The sequence below is a fragment of the Chrysochloris asiatica genome, unplaced genomic scaffold (genome assembly GCF_000296735.1).
Source record: "Chrysochloris asiatica unplaced genomic scaffold, ChrAsi1.0 scaffold00102, whole genome shotgun sequence".
Lineage (NCBI taxonomy): Eukaryota > Metazoa > Chordata > Mammalia > Afrosoricida > Chrysochloridae > Chrysochloris > Chrysochloris asiatica.
Genome location: NW_006408620.1, coordinates 4,542,415 through 4,563,811, shown reverse-complemented (window position 1 = coordinate 4,563,811; position 21,397 = coordinate 4,542,415). Strand labels below are relative to the sequence as shown.

The following is a 21,397-nucleotide window of genomic DNA, read 5'->3' as shown; positions in this document are numbered from 1 at the left end:
AGAGTCACAACTTGATTAAAACAAAGTCGTTTTGTGTCCCATGTGCGCTTGTCCCATCTGGATATAACCAACTATTCAATGGCTCTGAAAGTGTAGAGGCCAAAGTCTCACCTTAGGCCCCCTCCCTTCTGCCCATGTGGAACACGGTGGCTCTGTAGGATAAGCACTGGATTGTGAACCACGAAGTTGGTGGTTATAGTTCGCCAGCCACTCCATGGGAGAAAGATGAGATTTTCTGCTCCTGCAAAGATTTAAAAGGCCTCAGAAGCCCTATACAAGTTCACTATGAGGCAGACTGACTCGATGGTATTTAACAACAACTTCTCCCCCTAATGGAATCCCATTTCCTCACATGATCCCAGGCATAACTGCATTGTCATATGGGTGAAGGCGCTCCACACCACCGTGGGTTGCTGTTCATTATCATCTCTGTTTAACAGATGAGCAAGTAAATGGCCATTGAGGGGAAATAGTGGTTCTGTTTGACCCCTGAATGTGTGCTCTGTGTGTGGTTTCTGCTCTTCAGAATCACCAGGAACAATAGGAATCCCTGGACCCCAGATGGTCAGTGTGTGGCCCACCCAGGGGCTGGTGATATTTGGAAAGTACCACGCTCTCCACACTGGTTCTCAGATGTGTTGATGAAAAATAAGTGAAAGGGACCCCCTCATGATCTAGAGCACAGGTCAGCCAACTTATATCTTAGAGGACCAGACAGTATATAGTTAAGGCCTTGCAGTCCATATGACCACTGTAGCAACAACTCAATGGAAGTGCTGCTGCAGGCTAGAAGCAGGGAAGTGTCAGAGCAGGCTACAGGTAACCAGAGCGGCGTGGCCAGGTTTCGTAGGTGCCTACCTCACCTTCTGATGTAGATGATTCGTGGTGTGCATGATGATCAGCCAAGCGCCTGCTCTTGCCGCTCTCCAGAGGACGTTTGAATTTACGTCAGCATATACCGCAAGCAGACACATTCCATTTAAGATGTATTGGCTAAGAATGGCATTCAGCTGCTGGTACCCAACCCCCGAAACATTAGCATGTGCAACTTAGAGGTGAATTTTTCTCTTTTGTTAAAAGCAAAACAAACCATCTGGAGCAAATAGTCCCTCCACTGGTAAATGCAATCTAAAATGTCACTGGAGACTCAGTCCTTCTGTTTCCGCTTGCATGGTCACCTCATGATCACACAATGGCTGCTGGAGTTGCGGTCATCACATCTGCATTTGAGAAATAGAGAAAAAGGAAAGGAGAAGGACAAAAAGATAGCTGGCTGTGTAAGGTCTCTCTGGAGAACCAAACAGTGATTTTTGCTTGTGTCTCATTGCCGTAGCTTGTGGCTGGCAGCATTACATTACCCAGTAGCCATATTGGGGGAAAACGGATCCTGGGTGACAAGTAGCATTTGCTATCACCGGGGAGGACTCAGAGAATTCCCTAAGTGAAGGCAAGGCCCCTGGGCTCAGCTGGGTTAAATTGCTGCAGGTTTGTCCTTTCCCGCTCAGACTGGTGAGACCAGGAAAACTCCAAGTCCTGGTTCTCCATAACTAACCAGATGCCTTTCTTTGTTCTGGATGCCTTTGAGCATCTAAATGCCTTTGCTCTAGAACATACCATACATAGGTCTTCTAGGTTTAAGATTACATGAGCTTTTTCACTTAGCTTGAATTTACTAAAATCCATTAAGTCTGCATGGCTCGGGCTGCAGTTTGCTGTAAATGCCCCCATTTTATAGACTCTGGACCCTGACATGGATCATTTTGAATTCCATCATGCTGGGTTGGACCCATCCCTCACCCAGTGGAGTTCTTGTGATATCTTTTGGCCAGTATATTTTCTGTCCCTCTTATCAGGGAAGCTTTTATAAACTTAACAGATCTTCTGTTTCTCTATCTAATTCCACTGGAAACTTCTATTAACCAGAATTCCTTGGTAAAAGTCTTCCTTTTCCTCATCTTATTCACAAGGATGTTAAGAGAGACCCTGGCCTTCAAACATATAACGTCTGTATTTGGGATGCTGGGTGGTTTTTGAGGTGAACCTGTTTCATCAGCAAGCTGTTACTGGTTCAGTATGTATGTGACAGAAATAGAAGACTGCTTCTGTGAGGTTGGTTGGCCTTGGAGCCCTGCTGATAATAGGGAACGAGACAGCACATGGCTCCTGTAACTTCACTGCTGGGCTTATTCGTCCGTTTGTCCACTTGTCCAATCAGCAGTCTCCACCCTTTTTCCAGACCAGACACTGGGCATCCGCGGGCACCAAGCTGCCTGCTCTCAAGGAGCTGACTCCATGTTTTCATGGGTGAGGCATTACTGCCAACCTGTTCCTTTATAATGAGTGTGGTTGTGTTTTGTTGTTTCCATTAACTATTTTGGAACAATATTTTATTGCGTTTTCAGTGAAGGCTTATACAACAGCTTAGGGTCCCCATTCAACAATTTCTACACAAGTCAGTAACATTGGTTACATACGTCACAATGCATGATATTCTCCTTTCTGGTCTGGTTGTTCCATTTCCTGTCATCTAGTTTCCCTGCCCCTTACACCTAACAAAGTTATTGATCATTTGATCTGATGTCAGTGATTTTTTGAAGGCGCACAGGACTCACAGGTATGTATTGAGTGCTTTATGAGGAGCCGTGGTGGTGTCATGGATTAACTGTTGGGCTGCTAACCAAAAGGTAGGCGGTTCAAATCCACCAGCCAATCTGCAGGAGAAGGAGAGACAGTCTGCTTCCGTAAAGATTTACAGCTTCGGGTACCAAATGCGTCAGAATCAACTCCACAGTAGTGGGTTTTGGTGTATAATGAGTGTTGTAAGAGAATTTCATGTTCTCTCTCGGCTTTCTTGGCAGGTCTACGTCCGGATAAAGGATGATGAATGGAATGTGTATCGGCGCTATACGGAGTTCAGAAGTTTGCACCACAAGCTACAGAACAAATACCCTCAAGTGAGGGCCTACAACTTCCCACCCAAAAAGGCCATTGGAAACAAGGTACCGTACACAGAATGGAGCCAGGCGCCCCATTTCTTTGCACCAACAACTGGGGCACACTGTTTCTTCTTCTTCCTTTTTGGCTTATTATCCCAAAATGTGACATGCTGGGTAGTTTAAGAAACCATAGAGAAAAGAAAATCATCGCTCATAATTCCACCATCTAAAGATAATCGCATGATGTTTCGCTGGTCATTTTTATGGAGCAAGGGTTGGGAAACTTTTTCTGGAAAGGACTGGAGAGTAAATGTCTTAGGCTTTGTGGACCATCTCCTGTTTCTGAGTCTCAGAGACTGCCGTTCACTGTCACAGAGGATGACTCAATAGGTCTGTGTTCGGTGAGACATGGACTCATGGGAGCAGGTGGCTGCTGGGTCTGGCCTGTAGGCCATAGTTTGGAGCACCCTGTTCTGATCCATGTGGTTTGGAGTTTTCCCCTGCCTCGTTTTCATCCATCGTTGTCTTGCTCTTTGTTTAGTCTTATCATGTAGAGTTACTTCCCATGATAGCACTTTCTCAGAAGGATTTCTGTATCTGATTAGGTTATTCCCCTAATGAAAACTGTTAGTTAATAATGCTATAGTCTATTTCTTTGCTCTCTTAGTTCTCTAGTGCTGCTATATAAATATAACAGTGGGGTGACTTTAACAAGAAATTTAGAAGACAGCTATCAGGCCAACTGATAGAATGAGATTCATATTTGTACCCATTCCAAACAGAGGTGACCCAAGAGAATGCAGAAATCATTGGACAGTTTCATGAATACCACGTGCAAGCAAAATTCTGCTAAAGATAATTTAAAAATATCCATAACCATACAGTGACAGAGAACTTCCAGAGGCTCAAGCCAGATTCAGAAGAGGATGTGGAACAAGGAATATCATTGCTGACATCGGATGGATCTTTGCTGAAAGCAGAGAATAACAAAAGATGTTTGTCTCTGCTTTATTGACTCTGCAAAGGCTTTCACTTGTGTGGATCATGACAAGCTATGGACAACCTTGCAGAGGAGTATTACAGTCACTTAATTGTGCTCATGAGGAACCGGTACATAGACCAAGGGGCAGTTGTTCCAACAGAACTGAAAGGTTTATAATTAGGAAAAGTGCCAGAGTTATATTCTTTCACCATACTTATTCAATCTGTATGCTGAGCAAATAATCCAAAAAGCTGCATTACATGAAGAAGAAGGTGGTATCAGGATAGAAGGAACACTCATTAACCACTGTGATATGCATATGATACAATCTTGCTTGCTGAAAGCAAGGAGAACTTAAAATACTTACTGATGAAGATCAAAGACCACAGCCTTCGGTATGGATTGCATCTCAATGTAAAGAAAACAAAAATCCTCACCACTGGACCAATAAACAACATCCGTATAAATGGAGAGAAGATTGAAGTTGTCAAAAACGTCATTTTGTTTGGATCAACCATTAACACTCAAGCAGCAGTCAAAAATTCAAACGACGTATTGCATTACGCAAATCTGCTGCACAAGACCTTTTTAAAGTGTTAAAGAGCTAAGATGTCAGTTTGAGGACTAAGGTGTGAGTGAAGCAAGCCATGGTATTTTCAGTAATCTCATTTGCATATAAAAGTTGGACAGTGAATAAGGAATACCACAGAAGAATTGATACATTTGAGTTATAGTGTTAGAGGAGAATATTGAAAGTACCATGGGCTGCCAAAGGAACAAACCAATCTGGGTTGAAAGAAGTACAGCCAGGATGCTCCTTGGATACCAGGATGGCCAGACTTCATCTCTCATACTTCAGACGTTTTGTGAGGAGGGACCATGTTTGGCAAAGTGGAGCGTCAGCGACAAAAAGGAAGCTCCCCAAAGAGATGGCTTGGCACAGTGGCAGCAGCGATGGGCTCAAGTGTAGCAATGATTGTGAGGTTTGGCACAGGACTGGGCAGTGCTTTGTTCTGTTGTGCATAGGGTCGCTATGAATCGATACCATCTTGATGGTGCCTAACAACAACAATGACTGCATAGAGAAATTTCCAAGGCCCTTCCATAGGATTTTCTGGGACCTTTATCTTATGAAACCAGAGGAAAAGTTCCCCTTACTCCCTCCACAAGCCTTTGGAAATTCCACAGAGAAAACACCGGCTAACTGATACGTTGACTTGTTCATAGTTTTCTGTGTTGAATCAGATTAGAAATCTGAACAGGTCTGGGTCTGCTGGGCTTTAACGTAAACTGTTATAAAGGAGATTTATCACAGATCTAACCTAAATCTCCCATTTATGTGGCCCTCATTCAGAGAGAGGAGTAAAATCACTTTCTAGAATTGTTTTAACCCAAGAAGCTAAAGAGAAACCGTATGGCAGATATCATTGGGTTAAAGTTCCAAGTCCTGGTGTGACACTGAAGGATAAGCATTGGACTGATAACCACAAGATCAGCAGTTCAAACCCACCAGCCACTCAGAAACCTATCCAGGGTTACTATGAGTTGGAACCACCTCTATAGAACTTAACAACAGTAATGACTTCTAGGCTTATACAAATCTAGGGATTCATCCAGACTGCCAAAAATATCATTTAAAATATTCTATTTCACCAACACACAGGTAGTCCCAGATTTTCACCAGGTTCTGTTCCGATGACGCGGTATTAAGTCCATTCTGATGTCATGCAAATACTTCCTCTTTTGTTAGTTTTCATTATTACTGGCTTTTTATTATCCATATCTTTATCAATCTTAGCATTGAGCACCTGAAAATGAATCATCTAAGAATGATGACATCAGCAATTTACACACTCCCACACCTGGCGCCATAGAATAAGCACTCGACCTCAAGGTCCGTTTGAACCACCAATTTGTCGGCACTTTTAACAGCAGTATTGTATGTCGTACATGTTAATAATGATTGTTACTGCTATTAAGTGCTGTTAAGTCAGTTCCAACTCAGCACCCCTGTATTAGGTTTCTAAGGAGCCACTGATGAGCTTGAACCGCCAATCTTGCTGTTCAAACCAACCATTGCAGTCCAGCATGTTAACCTGCAGCACCACGCCAGGATTCTAGACATACTAAGAAAAGAGTGAAACAGATGGTTGTAACTGGAGTTAGTTGTAAGATCCGTATGTCATTTGGAGAAAATGTTACACCGAAGCATCCCTCCCACACTCCCCTTCTCAGCAAATTGGCCTGTGTTTTGTACGGGAAAGCTATGATAGCACAAGACTGAATTGACGGTATTCAGACAGTGAAATTACTCCCATTATACATTAGTTTTGTATTGCTGGTGTAACAAACACCAGTGAATTTAGTGCCTGAAAACAACACAGGCTTATTCTCTTAGAGCTCTGCAGGTAAGAAGCCCAAAATCAGCCTTTGGACTCCAGTCAAGGTGTGGGCCAGGGTGTATTCCTTCTGGAAGCCCTGGAAGGGAGGGCTTCTGCATGCCTTTTCAGTTTCTAGTGGCTTGCCCCATTCCTTGGCCGGTAACTGTCTTCTTTCTGTCTTCAAAGCCAACAACCACATCATTTTCACATCTGCTTCCATTGTCCCAGCTCCTCCTCTGCCTCTGGCCTTTGTTTCTTCCCTCTTATGAAGACACTTGTGATTGATTGAGCCGACCCAGGGAATCCTACACCATCTCCCATCCCACGGGCCATGATTTAATCACATCTGCACAGTTCCTTTGGCCCTGTAAGGTGACATATGCACAGACTTTTGGGATTCATTTATGGGCATCTTTGGTGGGCCGTGTTTTGACTTACCATACCCTACCTGCTGATGAACCAGCTTCAGCTCTCAGTGCCGTCTCAGTGGGTCTGGCCCTGTGATGAGTGGCTGGTCCTTTCCCGACCCTGCTTGTTGCTCTCACAGTGGATTCAGCTGCCTCCCTTCCATTTGCTGCTCTCTGTGCAGGCATGGAGCCATGGCCCCTTTTCTAGCCTGTTTGGCCCTTTAACTTTGAATTGCCGGGTAGGATGATGACTGTATTGTCTCTCCTTTTCCCTCACAATTGCCTGGCTGAGATGTACCTGCTTCCCTTAAGTGCACTTTGGCGGCTGTCCAGGACAGATCTGAGGAATCCTTCTGATTTTCAAGGGCAGGTTGAGTCAGAATTGAGCAAGACCTTCATCACCCAGCAGAGGCTAATGATGACCTGTTAGGAAGTCCTGCCTACTCTGGCCCTAATAGCACCAAATACCTGCTTGCTATCCTGAGGGCAAAATTTTGCACGAGCTTTGATTATAAATTGACCCAGAAAAATCAACCACCACAGAATCTTCTCTGTGGTTCACTTCAAGAGTGACTCACTCATCCACCTGGCACATTAGGAACGCAGGCTACAAACACCCCATTATTGTGGAGAATTCAGTAATGTGTACCTTGCTGCTGTAAGCCTTATAACCATTCTGTGATTTACCCCTGAATCCACAGACCTGAGCTTTATTCAGAATATAGTAAGCTCACATAGCCTATTGTATCTGTTGTTGTTGTTAAGTGCCGTGGAGTCGGCTCCGACTCATAGCGACCCTGAATAAGGGTTTCCAAGGAGCAGCTGGTGGGCTTGAACTTCCGACCTTGTGGTTCGCAGTCCACTGCTGATGCTACAATGCCACACCAGATGTATCTGTTAGAGAAGTGTATGTCTAGCCTGAATTTCTAGCTACTTTAGAAAAAGAAACCCTAGCAAACTGTAAGGAGCAGCAGCCCTGCAGTGACACACAGAGCGTCGCCGTGAGTCACAATCTATAGATATTTTCCAACATTGCCATTGCTGATCATCTATCAGACTTAAAATAAAAATGTTGTCTAATAGCAACCCTGCTTTGAACAATGTTTTTAGGCCTCAAAGATAGGATGAGTACCTAGGATGCTCTTGTAGGCCCAGAATTCATCTTTACAAATAAATTCTGTTGCCTCAGTAAACTACTGTTCGTCTTTGTTGATTGTAATGCATGGTTCACGTAGGACAGTACCAAGTGCCCTGTAGGCTGTTCTCTTGACAGGAGCAGATCATCATGTTGTGTCTCCTGTGGGATCGTTGGTAGGTTTCAGCCCCCAGCTGATCTTCAGGATAGCAGCCAAGCACTTAACCATTGTGCCACCAGAACTCCTCACACATGTTAGATTGTGACTGCACAAAATGCTCAGAGCACTTGCCGGAGATGCCCCGGCCTCCTGTTGTCACGCCAACATCGTGGGTCTGCTTAGCACTCTCCCACTCAATAGTTACTCCTTTACAGGAACCAGAAACAAATCCCTGCTGGTACAATAGTTAAGCGCTTGGCTGCTAACCTGAAGGTGAGTAGTTGGAACCCACCAGCTATTGCACAGGAGAAACGACCTGGCAAGATCTGCTCTGCCGTATGAGGTAGAGATGAGCTGGAGCCGACTTGACAGCTCCTCCCATCACCACCACCAGGAGTTCAATATTCCCTTTCCAATGGGCAGCTTCTGACAGTTCCTCATTCACTTTAAAACATGGTAGGCATCAGACTTGCACTAGTCAGGATAAGGCTAGGTTAGGCTGAGGCAAGAAGATCTTGGTGACTACGCCAACAAAGGCGTGTTTGCGCTCCACGTCGGTCATGGGGCTGGGCTCAGTGTGGGCTGTAGGGTCCATCGTGGTGCAGGCTGCCATGCTTGCTCCCGCATCCATGAAGAGGCAAGAGGACTGAAAGCATCTGTCCTGTCAGGGCACCTGAATTCCACTTGGGGACACATGCCTGACACCAAGGGACACAGGGGTCTGCTCCTGCCACATGCCCAGGAGAGACAGAATCGCTGTGATCCACACTCATCAGGGTCACCTCTGAGGAGTCACATTACCGAGCTAAGAAGAGAGCATCACCCCACTTCCGCCCACCCCAGATCAGATCTGGCGGGGCCGCTAAATGACAGGCTCAGCTCATCACAGCCTCCATCCCAGCACATCATTCTAACCCACCTTCTCTCCACTCTGGCTTAGGCTCAGTGGCTGCCCTCCCCTCCCAGTCCAGAGAGAGGTAGGGCAACCTTAGATGATGCCACTGCTGATTAGACCCCTCCTGTGGCATTGAGACCCTTTATTGCAACGTGCCCCCATCTCCTTTCCCCACCTCTTGTCCTGTCTGCGCTCCCCAGCCCTAGGACGGCCAGTCTGCTGTCCCCTCTAGCTGGAGTGGCCACCTCTTAAGTGGCCCAGGCCACCCCCTCAGTGCCTCTCCCCCTCTTGAGCTTGTTACACCACTTCAATTTTCTCCTTAGTGCTCACTGCTAATCACAGTTATTTTGTCTTCGAGAATTGTAAGGGTGATTTCCTTGCTATGTTTTCCTGATTTTTTTCTTTTTTGTAGTATGTGAGGAGACTTCAAAAAGTTCATGGAAAAAAATCCATTATTTCTTCATTCCATTTTTTTCTATGAACTTTCTGATACCCTCTCGTTTGCCTATAGCAAAACATCTACCTTGTCAGCTGTCTTCACCCAGACTGTTCAGTGACATTAGCTGGTGTTTCTCACATTGCTGATGTTTGTCATGTTTATTTCTTACCCATTCCCAAAGTTTCCTGCTGTCTTTGACTGAAGCCCACGCTCCCGTAAGCACTGAGCCCTCTTTCTCCTTCCCTCATGCTAACTCCTGGCAACAACAGACAAGCCTGGGTGTCTATGACTTGATTGTTGTAGATATTTCATATAAACTGGGGTCATGAAGTACTTGTCCTTTTGTGGCTGACTTATTTCATTCAGTATAGTGTTTTCAAGGTTCATCTGTGTTGCAGTGTGTATCGAATTTCACTTCTATGGATTAGTAGTAACTCATTTAGTTTCTTCACCCATCTGTTGGTGGCCATTCACGCTGCTTCCGCCGTTTGGTTATTGTGAGAATAGTGCTGCAGTGAACACTGGGGGCTGAAGGATCGGTTTGCATTCCGGCGTTCAGTTCTCCGGGGTGCTTACCTAGGAGTGGAATTGCTGGGTCCTCTGCTCTGGTGGGAGTTCTGCTGTGGTGCTGTGGGTTAATGCACTGGACTGCAAGGTCATTTGGACCGCAAGGTTGGCGGTTCAAGCTCACCATTCGCTCCTCGGACACCCTAACAGGGTCACTATGCGTTGGAACGGACTTACCAGCATTAACAACAACAAACAACATGCTCTGGTGGAGCTGTAGGATAAGCACTGGACTGCTAACCACAAGGTCAGCAGTTCAAACCCACCAGCAGCTCCATGGGAGAAAGAGAAGGCTGGTTGTTCCTGTAAAGATTTGGGGTCTTGGAAAGCCTATTTAGGATTGCTAAGAGTCAGGTTCAGCTCCGTGGTAGTGGATTTGTTTTTCGTGTTTATGGTCATTCTATGTTTAACTTTTTGAGGACCTGCCAAACTGTTTTCTACAGCGGCTAACCCCACATCCATTGCTGATGGGAGTGTTCATTTAATCTCTGAGTATTTTCTGTCCCTCGGCACTGAAATGGAGCTCATGTGGCGGGGTCTGGCCACTTTCCTGTTCCTGGCTCTGCCCCCAGACCTCAGTAAAGTAGATTTCATACCAGATATACTCAGGGCGTACATTAGGGACTAACTGGGTGGAAATTAAGGACAACACTTCCCTGTCTGTCTTTCTTTTTCACATTCCTGGGTTTCTACACAAATTCAAAAAAATCTCAATTCCAAAAGTGATTAGGAAACACTTTGAGGGTGACTGGAGAGGTGGTTCTCACTCTATTCAGGCTGAGTCTTATTCACGGCATGAGCAGGAGACCAGGCCAGCTTTAGGAGGAGATGTCAGAGATGGCTCCCCAATGGTTCCAGTGAGCTGATGGGCCGGCTGCCCGTGCACATGAATGCTGCTAGTATGTGGGTTTCAGGAGCAGACATGTCTGTGAGAGTACTAAAGTCGGCATTATTGTTCAGGGAGAGATGAGAATGGAGAGACTGTCTTTTCTTCTTAGAATAATAGATACAGTCTCTGAAAGTTCATTTGGCATCAAGGCAAGGCAAATCACTTTCCCCTGGAGCTGCGGATAATTCAACTTGTTGGAGAAATTAACAAATTAAAATCCTCATTAAAAACCCATACACCAGTGTGTGGTGGGAGACTGATTGGTGCTTGGTGAGCCATGAAAAGTTCCTTTGCTGCTGCTTGGGGGTGGGGTGGGGGGCAAGTTTAAAACAACCCTGGAGATGCCAGGACACTAACAGAGGGTCACTGTGGCAGTGGACGTGAGCAGACATCTAGAAGAAACGTTGAAGCTGATGACCTCTTCCATTTGGCAAACGTTTCCAGGGCATTCAGGCATCATGCTAAGTGTGAGGGAGACAAGATGAATTAAAACACAGTCTCTGCCCACAAGAAATCCCCAGTCCGTGTTGTTGTTGATAGGTGATGTCAGGTCAGCTCTGACTCATGGTCCTTCCGTGTACAACAGTCTGCGCCGTCCTCACAGCTCTGACTAGGGTCAGGCCATGTGTACAGTCAATGTGTCAATCCGTTTCATTGAGGGTCTCCTTTTTTGCTGACCCTCTACTTTACCAAGCATGGCGTTCTCCTCCAGGGACTGGTCCTCCTGAGAACATGCCCAAGATTGTGTACAATTTGAAGGCTCCCCATCCTTGCTTCTAAGGAACATTCTGGTTGTACTTCTTCCCAAACAGGTTTGTTCACTCTTCTGGCAGTTTGTAGTATATTTAATATTCTTCACCAACACCATAATGCAAAAGCAGCGCTTACACTGTGGTCTTCCTAATTCATGCTCCAGCTTCCGCATCTGTATGAAGTGACTGATCATGCCATGGCTTGGGTCAAGTAGGAGAGAAAAGGAAGTCAGCCTGGTCTCACTGTCGTAACTATTGAGGAAAGTAAAGGGGACACCAGACCAGCTTCTCACCAGAGACGAAACGTTCCAAAGGCACGGTCAATCCCAGGACCTCCTATCCTTCTGCACCTTGTGTCGTATACATTGTTGTTGTTAAGTGCTGTTGAGTCAGATCAAGGAGCGGCTGGTGAGCTTGAACCCCCAACTTTTCAGTTCAAACTGACCTTGTGGTCCAGTGCTTATCCTACAGCATCACATCAGTACTCCAGTATCGATACCTTGTATTCTATCGAGTTGATGCCTTGTTGAATCATATAGATGGTTGGTCTAGTCAGTTCTGACTCATAGCAACCCTGTGTACAACAGAACGAAACACTGACTGGTCCTGAGCCATCCTTGTTTTAACGTTCTGTGTCTGCCAGAGACATTTACCATAAAGGTTGTTAAGTGCCATCGAGTTGGTTGATGCATAGAGACCTTGCATAGGGTTTCTGAGGAGCGGTTGGTGAGTTTGAACCACCAGCCATGTGTTCCAGTGAATTATCCTGCAATACCACATCAGGAGTCCACCACAAAGCTGGTGGCTTGAAATAGCATGCATTTGTCATTGCTCAGGTCTGGAGGTCAGAAGTCCAACACAGGCTAAAGTCACAGTTTCTGCAGCGCTGGGTTTTCCCCGGAGGCTCTAGGGGAGCATCAGTTTCCTTGTCTTCCCAGCTTCTGGAGGCTGCCCGCATGCATTGGCTTGTGGCTCCGGCCTCCGTCTTCACAGCCAGCTATGTTGCATCCCTCTTGCCCTGCTTCCATCAGCACATCTCCACAGAGGAAGGGAATGTGCTCCGCTTTTCAGGAGTGATGAGAACAGGCCCTCCCAGAGAATCCAGGGTAATCAGGTTCTCAGCCTTGACCACATCTGCAAAGCGACCTTTGTTGTGTAAGATACACACTCACGAATTCCGAGGGTTGGACTGTGGACACCTTTGGAGAGTGTTATTTTTCCTCCTCTGCACCCCTCTCTGTTTGTGCCTGGGAGAGGGAACTACTTTACTGATGGGAAAACAGAGGCACAGGGAGGTGGCATGCCCAAGATCCTCTCACCAGGTAGTGCCAAGGCTGATACCCAGCTCCTGGCAGATGGTCTGAAGAGCCCCAGCCTCCAACCTCCACAAACCCGGCCTTCCACACGCAGAGTGGTATGTCCTTTCCCACACAACACAGCAGCATTGCATTGTGTGTACAGGTCCGTTCTTTGGATTCAGTGGTGCAGAAAGTGGGGAGCAGGTGAAGTCAGGTCCTCTGATTGTGTGTCTCTCTGTTGAGCCCTCCACCCCTAACTCACCACCACTCTCACTGTGGGGTCATTCAGAGCTAGCAGCCTCTGCCCTCTGTCTGTCCTTAGGCCCATCTAGACTTTCCTGTAAGCCTGGCTACGTGGAGGTGTCTTCTCCCAATCATTCATTCATTTATGAGTTTGTTCAGTGGCCATGCCTTTTCCTTTATTGTATAAGGGACCATAACAGGTGCTGGACGTGAGAAGAGGGAAAAGGTTCTTAGTACTTTGCTAGCCATGTGGCCCTGGGCGAGCGCTTTTCTGTATACCAGGGATAGTCACAGCACATCCATTCTACTGGTGCTGTTACAAAGATTCAGGGAGGTAAGCTCAGCAAGAGTGCCTGGCATGTGTGTAATGAATGGGTTTGAATTGGGCCAAGCAGACATATAAGGATGCTGGACTGTAAATCTGTGCAGTGGACAAGCAGGAAGCTGGCCTGTAGGCTGTACAGTGGATGAGCAGGATGCTGACCTGTGGGCCATGCTGTGGACAATAAGGATGCTGACCTGTGGGCCGTGCTGTGAACGAGCAGAATTATGGCCCGTAAACCTGTGCAGTAGATGAACAGGATGCTGGTGGTACCTTCAGATCCCTTGATCCCATGTCTCTGTGTATGCAACGGCCGCCCTGGTATGGCAGCTTCCCGGGCATTGCCAGTTGTCACCATCTCAGTTCTGAGTCATGCCTCCCCCAGGTGTGTCAGAGGGTTACATAGGGTCTCAGTTACTTGTTTTTCCAGAAGTGGATTGTCTGGCCTTTCTCTTAACCACCTCTGAGTAGATGTGACTCTCCAATCTCTGGTTAGCTGCTGAATGCATTAATCATTTATATCACCCAAGGACTGGTCTCCGTGCATACTGGGTACTTTATATTCATGTTCTCATGATGTAAATTCTGTCCTGCCCTGAGAGATGGATGAGATGTTGCCAGTCTTACAGATGAGGACAGGAGGCTTTGAGACTGCCCCAGGTCCTACAGCCGGCCTGTGAAGACCAGGAGACTTAGGGTAATGCCCCTGGCCTGCCCCGCCCCTTTGCTTGAGAACCCCATGATTCCTTGCCAGACTGACAGCTACTAGTGCAGAAAGTCACGTATTGTTAGCACAAGCTCCTCCGTGAAGCTGCAACATCTCAAAGGTGATTCTGCTGGACACCCCGGAGACGAGAAGAGTCTCACCCACTTGGCATGGCAACTGGGATTCTCAGGTGCCATATCCCAAAGCCAAATACATTCCAGAAAGAAAGTGGGGAGATAAAGACACTCCAAGTGCACAAGCCATAAACTCCAACTTGTTCCTAGCTTTGACACTCTGCTAACTGCTGGGCGAATAAAATAGTGCTGGCTCTGGACATAGGAAGTGCTGAGGAAAGAGAGACTGGGCTCGTTGTACCACGCACACTCACGCGTCTCTGTAATGCAGTAAAAACCTCAAGCTTTTCTCCAGGAGAGTAGTCGCTAAAGTCACCGTGCCAGAACAGCCTTCTCCAGAGGCTGACATAGCTACACCTCAACCTCACACTGTGTGTGTGTATATGTATGCGTCTGTATCTGTAAAGGAGCCATGGTGGTACAGTGGTTAAGCACTCAGTTGCTCACTGAAAGGTGGGCGGTTTGAACCCTGGTGATCTGCTTCTGTAAAGGTGACAGCCTGGGAACCACTATGGGGGCAGTTCTAGTCTGTCATTCTTAGAGACACTGTGAGTCGGAATCAACTTGGTGACAGTGGAGGATATGGTATATGGTGGTAGTGGCTGTGTGCCATCAAGTCTGTTCTGACTCACGGCGCCCCTGTCTAGGGTTTCCAAGACTGGTGGTTTGGAACTGCAGTCCATCTCATAACCCACTACGCCACCAGGGAGCCTTATGGGGAATATAAGTCTGTGTGTTTAATAAGTGTGATTTTTGAAAAGACTCTTCTCAAATTAAAGTCCAAGGAAACTGAAGGCCATGTCATAAACAGCTAATTCAGATACAGCTGCTGGGAGTGCAAGTGTCCCCCCAACCCCAACCCCCCAGAGGCCTTCTCCCCATCTCCACTTCCTTGATGTCATCAACCTGGTTCCTTCCTCATACTTGGTCACAACTGCCTTTTACAGGTCTCTCATCCACGCCCCATCATGAATTGGAAGACAGAACACAGCTCTATTGGGTCTGTTGTCTTCTCAGCATTTTGCAATGTCTGACATGGTGATTATGTGTGGTGGAGTTGGTTTCGACTCATAACGACCCTGTACAGGGTTTCCAAGGCTGTAAATCTTTATGGGAGCAGAAAGTCTCATCTTTCTCTTGCGGAACAGCTGGTAGTTTCGAACTGCTGACCCTGAGGTTAGCAGCCCGATTCGTAACCGCTATGCTACCAGAGCTCCTTGTCTGACATGGAGGGAGCAGCTAAATATAAAAACCAAACCATCTGCTGTTGAATCAATTCCAATTCCTAGTGACTCCTAGGACAGAGTAGAAGTGCTCCACACGGTTTCCAAGGCTGCAGATCTTTATGGGAACAGATACCCTCCTCTCTCTCCTGCACAGCAGCTGGTGGACTTGAACTGCTGACTTTGCAGTTAAGGACCCAACGTTAAACACACTGTACCTCCAGGACTCTTTCTTGGGGACTGTCTGTGATAATTGTTCGTAGAAATAGAAGCTTAGTTGTCACATGGATGATTTTTAAATTTATTTATTGTTGTTGTTGAAAATAAGTGCAGCAAAACATTTACCAGTTCAACAGTTTCTAAGATTCAGTGGCATTGATTACGTTCAAATTGTGTGACCTTTCTCACCCTCCTTTGCCAAAATGTTCCTCCTTAATTAGCATAAACCCACTACCCACTAAATTTCTTACCTAATCTGTTGAGTTGTTTGGTCAGTTCAATCCCTTATTTGGTAAATGCCGTCAACTCAGTTCTGACCCATAGCAACTCTGTATAGGGTTTCTGAGGAGCAGCTTGTGAGCTTGAACCACCGACCTTGCAGTTCAAACAGCTTTGCAGTCTGGCATGTGATCTTAAAAGAGCATAATGCCCAAGTAAGACATTCTTTACTAATTAAAGTAAACTCTGGTTTGGTTTGTTTTTGGTGGCTATAATAGTTCAGAAGTGAGCCTCCTCTTCCCTCTCCCTATTCTTAGTCTGGAAGCTGCACTGAGACCTGCCACGGCAGCACTTAAGCCACCGAGTGTGACAGAGAGATAAGAGGGGTGCTGATAAATTGTGCTTGGTGGAGTCGACAGTCAGCACAAAAGAGGAAGACCCTCAATGAGATGGATGGGCACACTGGCTGCTGCGACAGTGGACTCAAACACAACACTTGTGAGGATGATGCCAGACCAGGCAGTGTTCCATCCTGTTGTAGACGGGTCTCTGTGAGTTAAGGCTAACTTGATGGCACTTAACAACAACATTATTTAAAAAAGACTTTGGAGGATCATTTTTGGTTTAAGGTTTAAGGATGTTCTCAGGTCAGAGTTTCCGGGTTCATCCAGCCTCAGTGGCTCCAGAAAAATCTGGCTTTTTCTGAGAACTTGGAATTCTGATTAGGATTCTTGTATAGATTCTTTGACTAAAACTTTCACGGGATATTGACAAAGCACTGCTCCTGTTTACAGAAGGTTCTACAGAGACTTTGCATTTGGCATTCCTGGTGATAAAGACACATTTTATGACATGTTTAGGGTCTAGCCTTCCCAGTATTGGACAACTCCTCATCCTCTACTTCTCTCTGACGGAGTTTAAGGGCTCTATATCAGCTGTGTTAAACCCCTTGGTTTTGAAATTGACAAGAATTATACCACCCTTGTAATTGACACACTGCAGGGTATTAAGTGTTGTCCAAAATATTTCTGGGGCTGTGAGATTATTTGTGTGTCATTATTTAATCTCTCTTCCCAGCTCGGAAAGCCTTCTGAATATACTTACCCCAAACTTACATCTGCTTTTTTTCCCCCTCACAGTTTTGGAAGACTGATTAAAATCACAATTACAAGAGTACTTATTACTATCTTCTGAGTGATTGAGAATAAATGCTGCCTTCTCTTTCAGAATTCCTGTTAATGTTTAAGAGCCGTGTATAGGTCTTGGTTGATCTTTACTGGAGAAAATTCTCTTTAGTCTCTCAGCATGCTGCTGTTTTGGTCCCCCCCCCCCCCAAATACCACTTCAGACATTGAGAATCCTCCTTCTGGGGATGTCCTGGCCCGGACCTGGTTTTCCTCTCAGTATGTTTTGTTGTTGTTGTTGTGTGCCATGGAGTCGGTTCCGACTCATACTGACTTTACGGGAGCAGAAAGCCTCATCTTTTCTCCCGCGGAACACCTGGTCATTTTGAACTGCTGACCTTACGGTTCGCAGCCCGATTCGTAACCACTATGCTACCAGAGCTCCTTAGATATCAGAAAGTACAGAGGTGAAGCGTTTGGGCTGTAGAATCTCACTGATCTTTATTTAGGTCCTGGCTGTGTGACCTTAGGTAAGTTGCTCTACCTCTCTGATATTCATAATCTCCCTGCCCAATAGAGGTTAGAGTGCTACATTTCAAGGTTCTTGTGAAGCTCAAAAGAAATGACAGAGGTCTGCAGCTCAGCACAGGACATGCCCTGGGCTCTCAAATACTAGCTTTAAAAACAATACCTCTACAGTGAATGCTCACCCAGGTGGCTTCCCGTCTTTTGTAATTTGTAGTAACTTAAACATGTGCATGCCCTTTCCACCCCCATCTCGTCTCCCACTGCCATTTCTCCTTCACACAAAAAAGGAGCCTCCCTTTCCTGTCCTTCAAAGGGACGTAGAGAAATGCACCACAGGTCCCTGGAGTGTCGCTGAAGTGTTTGTGGGTCTGTCTCTAACACTTAGTCCTATCAGCACAGCACAGTTGTGGTGAGTTCTTGCCTGTAATTGAGGTGCTTGGGGATAGATGTGACCTTTATTAGTTGATTCCAACAAATCGTGACCGCTTGTAACAGTGGAACTGCCCCACCCATAGGCTCTGCTTGAATGTCATCTCTATAGGGGCAGATTACCAGGTCTTTCTGACGTGGAGATGCTGGTGGGTTAAAACCACTGACCTTACAGTTAGCAGCCAGATGCCTTAACTACTGCACCACCACGGTGCCTTCCTCTGTTACTAATGATTTCTGAGTTGCATCTGCCTGGGTCTATGGAACAAGGTTACCAGCTGTGCTACAGAAGACTAGAGAGTCATGATATGCAAAGTCAGGATTTAGTCAAGAAAGAGAACCTAGAGGGGCACAGGCAGCTGTATCACTCCTGGCTCACAGCCTTTGGGGGTTTTGTAGGGCTAAAAGTAAGGGGGCATGAAGGGGTAGTTTCAGTAGGTTCCTGGAATTGTGCCAATCTACCTTGTTAGGGGTCTTCCTCTTTTTTGCTGATCCCCCACTTTACCAAGCATGATGCTCTTCTCCAGGGACTGGTCCCTCCTGATAATATGTCCGAAGCATGAGAGATGAAGTCTGGCCATCCTGGCTTTTAAAGGAGCATTTTTGCTGTACCTCTTCCAACACAGATTTGTTTTGTTTTTCTGGCCGTCCCTGACTTTTAATATTCTCCTCCAGCACCATAACTCAAATGCATCAATTCTTCTTTGGCCTTTCATATTCATTGCCCAACTTTCAAATGCATATGAGACTACTGAAAACATCATGGTTTGGGTCAGGCACACCTTAGCCATCAAACTGACATCTTTGTTTTTTAACACTTTAAAAGAGGTCTTGTGCAGAAAAATTGCCTAATGCAATATGTCGTTTGATTTCTTGATTGCTGCTTCCATGAGTGTTGATAATAGATCCCAGCAAAATGAAGTCTTTGACAACTTCAGTCTTTTCTCCATTGATCATGCTGTTATTTATTTGTCCAGTAGTGAGGATTTGGGTTTTCTTTGCACTGAGGTGCAACCCATACTGAAGGTTGTGGTCTTTGATCTTTATCAGTATTTTAAGTTCCTCTTCGTTTTCAGCAAGCGTGGTTGTATCATCTGCACATGACAGGCTGTTAATGAGTCTTCTGCTAATCCTGCTGCCACGATCTTTTTTATATAATTAAGCTTCTTGGAATATTGTGTATAACTTTCCAGATTTTGAACCATTCAGTTTTACCTTGTTCTATTCTAATGTCTGCCTCTTGGTCTATGTACAGGTTCCTCATGAGCACAACTTAATCTATTCTTTATGTATCCCTGTGCAACTTGGTGTTTTTTACTAGTATTTTATATTTCACATAAAAAATACCTTTCTTAAAAAAAAAAAAAAAGTTACAGGACAAAAACAAAAAACAACCCTTCTTTATGTATCCCTACACAACTTGGTGGTTTGGGTTTGGGTTTTGGGTTTTTTCACCAGTATTATATCTTTAGGAGGCCTGCTGTGGCACTGTGGGTTAATGTGCTGGACCGAAAACCTCACCTTTCCCTTCTCCCCATTCTACCCATTCTTTGCAATGCTCTTATCCAGAGCTTGTCATGATCCCCATAGTCTGAAGCATTTGCATAGTCGATAATGCACAGGTAAATATCCTTTTGGTATCCATGCATATATTTTTGTTGTTGCTGTTGTTAAGCGTTGTTGAATCAGTTCTGACTTATAGCGACCCTGTATAGGGTTTCTGAAGAGCAGCTGGTGAGTTTGAACACCGACCTTGCAATTCAAACCAACTTTGCAATCTAGTGCATCATCCTGCAGCACTACACAAGGATTCCATGGATATATCCCACCCTGTATTTATCCTTTACTTTTGATGGGCATTTGGGTGGTTTCTGGTTGGGCTCAATTATGGAAAATGGTATGGTCAGCCTCTCGTGAGGTCTCAAGGTAGATATTATCACTAACTGCTCTGGGTTATACGTGAGAGGATTGCTGCTGGCTCAGAGGGTATGTTCCACTCCAATTGTTATTGTTGTTAAGTGCCATCCAGTTGGTTCCGACTCATAGCGACCCTGTATAAGGTTTCTCAGGAGCAGCTGGTGGGTTTGAACCACCAACCTTGTGATTGGCAGTCCAGTGCAGATTCTATTGCCCCACACCAGGAGTCCACTCTGGTAGATACTGCCAAAAAGTTTTCCAGAATGATTATACAATAACAAGAAAAAAAAAGTTAAAAATTATACATATGAGAACTATCACCCATATTCCCACCACCTAGAATTGCTGACAATTAGCTATATTTGGTTCTATGCCTTGAAAACAATTATTATAAAATGCTTCACATATGCCCTAGAATGTGGAAACACACGTGTCACCCTTGAGATTTCATAAATGTTGTTTATAAAGCAGATACTATGAATGGAGTCTGTCTGCCCTCTCCTGAGGGGTCTTCTCTGTGCCCCACCCCCACCCCATTGTCTCCATGGCAGGGATTTAAACTGGTATTGCTTTATTATGGAGAGAATTTTTTTGTTTTTGTGATTTCACATAACTGTATCCTTCTTTATGTATCCCTATACAACTTGGTATTTTTTTGTGGGTTTTTTTGTTCACTAGTATCATATATTTTGGAGTCCTGGTGTGGTGCTGTGAGTTAATGCACTAGACTGCAAGGTCGGTTTGAACAAGGTTGGTGGTTGAACAAGGTCACCAGCTGCTCCTCAGAAACCCTATATAGGGTCATTATGGGTCAAAATTGACTCAACAGCACTTAACACCGGCAACAACCTTATATATTTAATGAACCCTGGTATTGCAGTTTTAATACTTCATTGCTAAATGAAAAGTCAGCAGTTTGAACCCACCAGCTACCCTCAGGAGAAAGATGAAGCAGTTGACTTCCATAAAGATTACAGCCTAGGAAACCCTATGGGGCAGTTCTACAAAAATATGGTTCAGAATTGAGACAAGGGCAATGGGATTTTTTAAAAATACGTTTTTAGGATTTATTTATTTTGATGCATACATGACATTCTCAATTTACTACCAGCTGTTGTTATGTGCTGTCTAATCAGTTCCAACTCCTAGTGACCCTGGGTTTCTGGATAGAAATTTTTTTTTGCGGGAGCAGAAAGCCTCATCTGTCCCCTACCCCTCACAAACTTTAACAGCTGTGAAAGTATTGATACTTTGAATGTCCACTTGTTGACATGCCTGCATCCCTTGCTGGGGTGAATATTTTAGGAGCACCAACTTCTCATTAGAGTGCATATGTAGGCTCTGGTTCATGTCTTGAATCAGTAGAAATTGGAACTTGTAGATTTTTGCATGAAGGCTTAGGAGCACCAGACTGCCTTCTTTACCCTGATGCCAGAGCAAGCCAACCCCATAGCTTCTTTCTTTGTGGCCCTGAAGCTTTGCCATGGAAGTG

The 21,397-nt window shown here is 45.4% G+C and overlaps 1 protein-coding gene across 1 annotated transcript in view; it reads left to right on the top strand.

Annotated features, from left to right (window-relative positions):
- SNX29 (sorting nexin 29) overlaps positions 1-21,397 on the top strand; it is a 567,324-nt gene that overhangs the window by 498,349 nt on the left and 47,578 nt on the right. Inside the window, exon 18 of the mRNA XM_006867206.1 lies at positions 2,859-2,999. Coding sequence (XP_006867268.1) covers positions 2,859-2,999 — 141 coding nt within the window. The remainder of the gene's footprint in view (positions 1-2,858; positions 3,000-21,397) is intronic.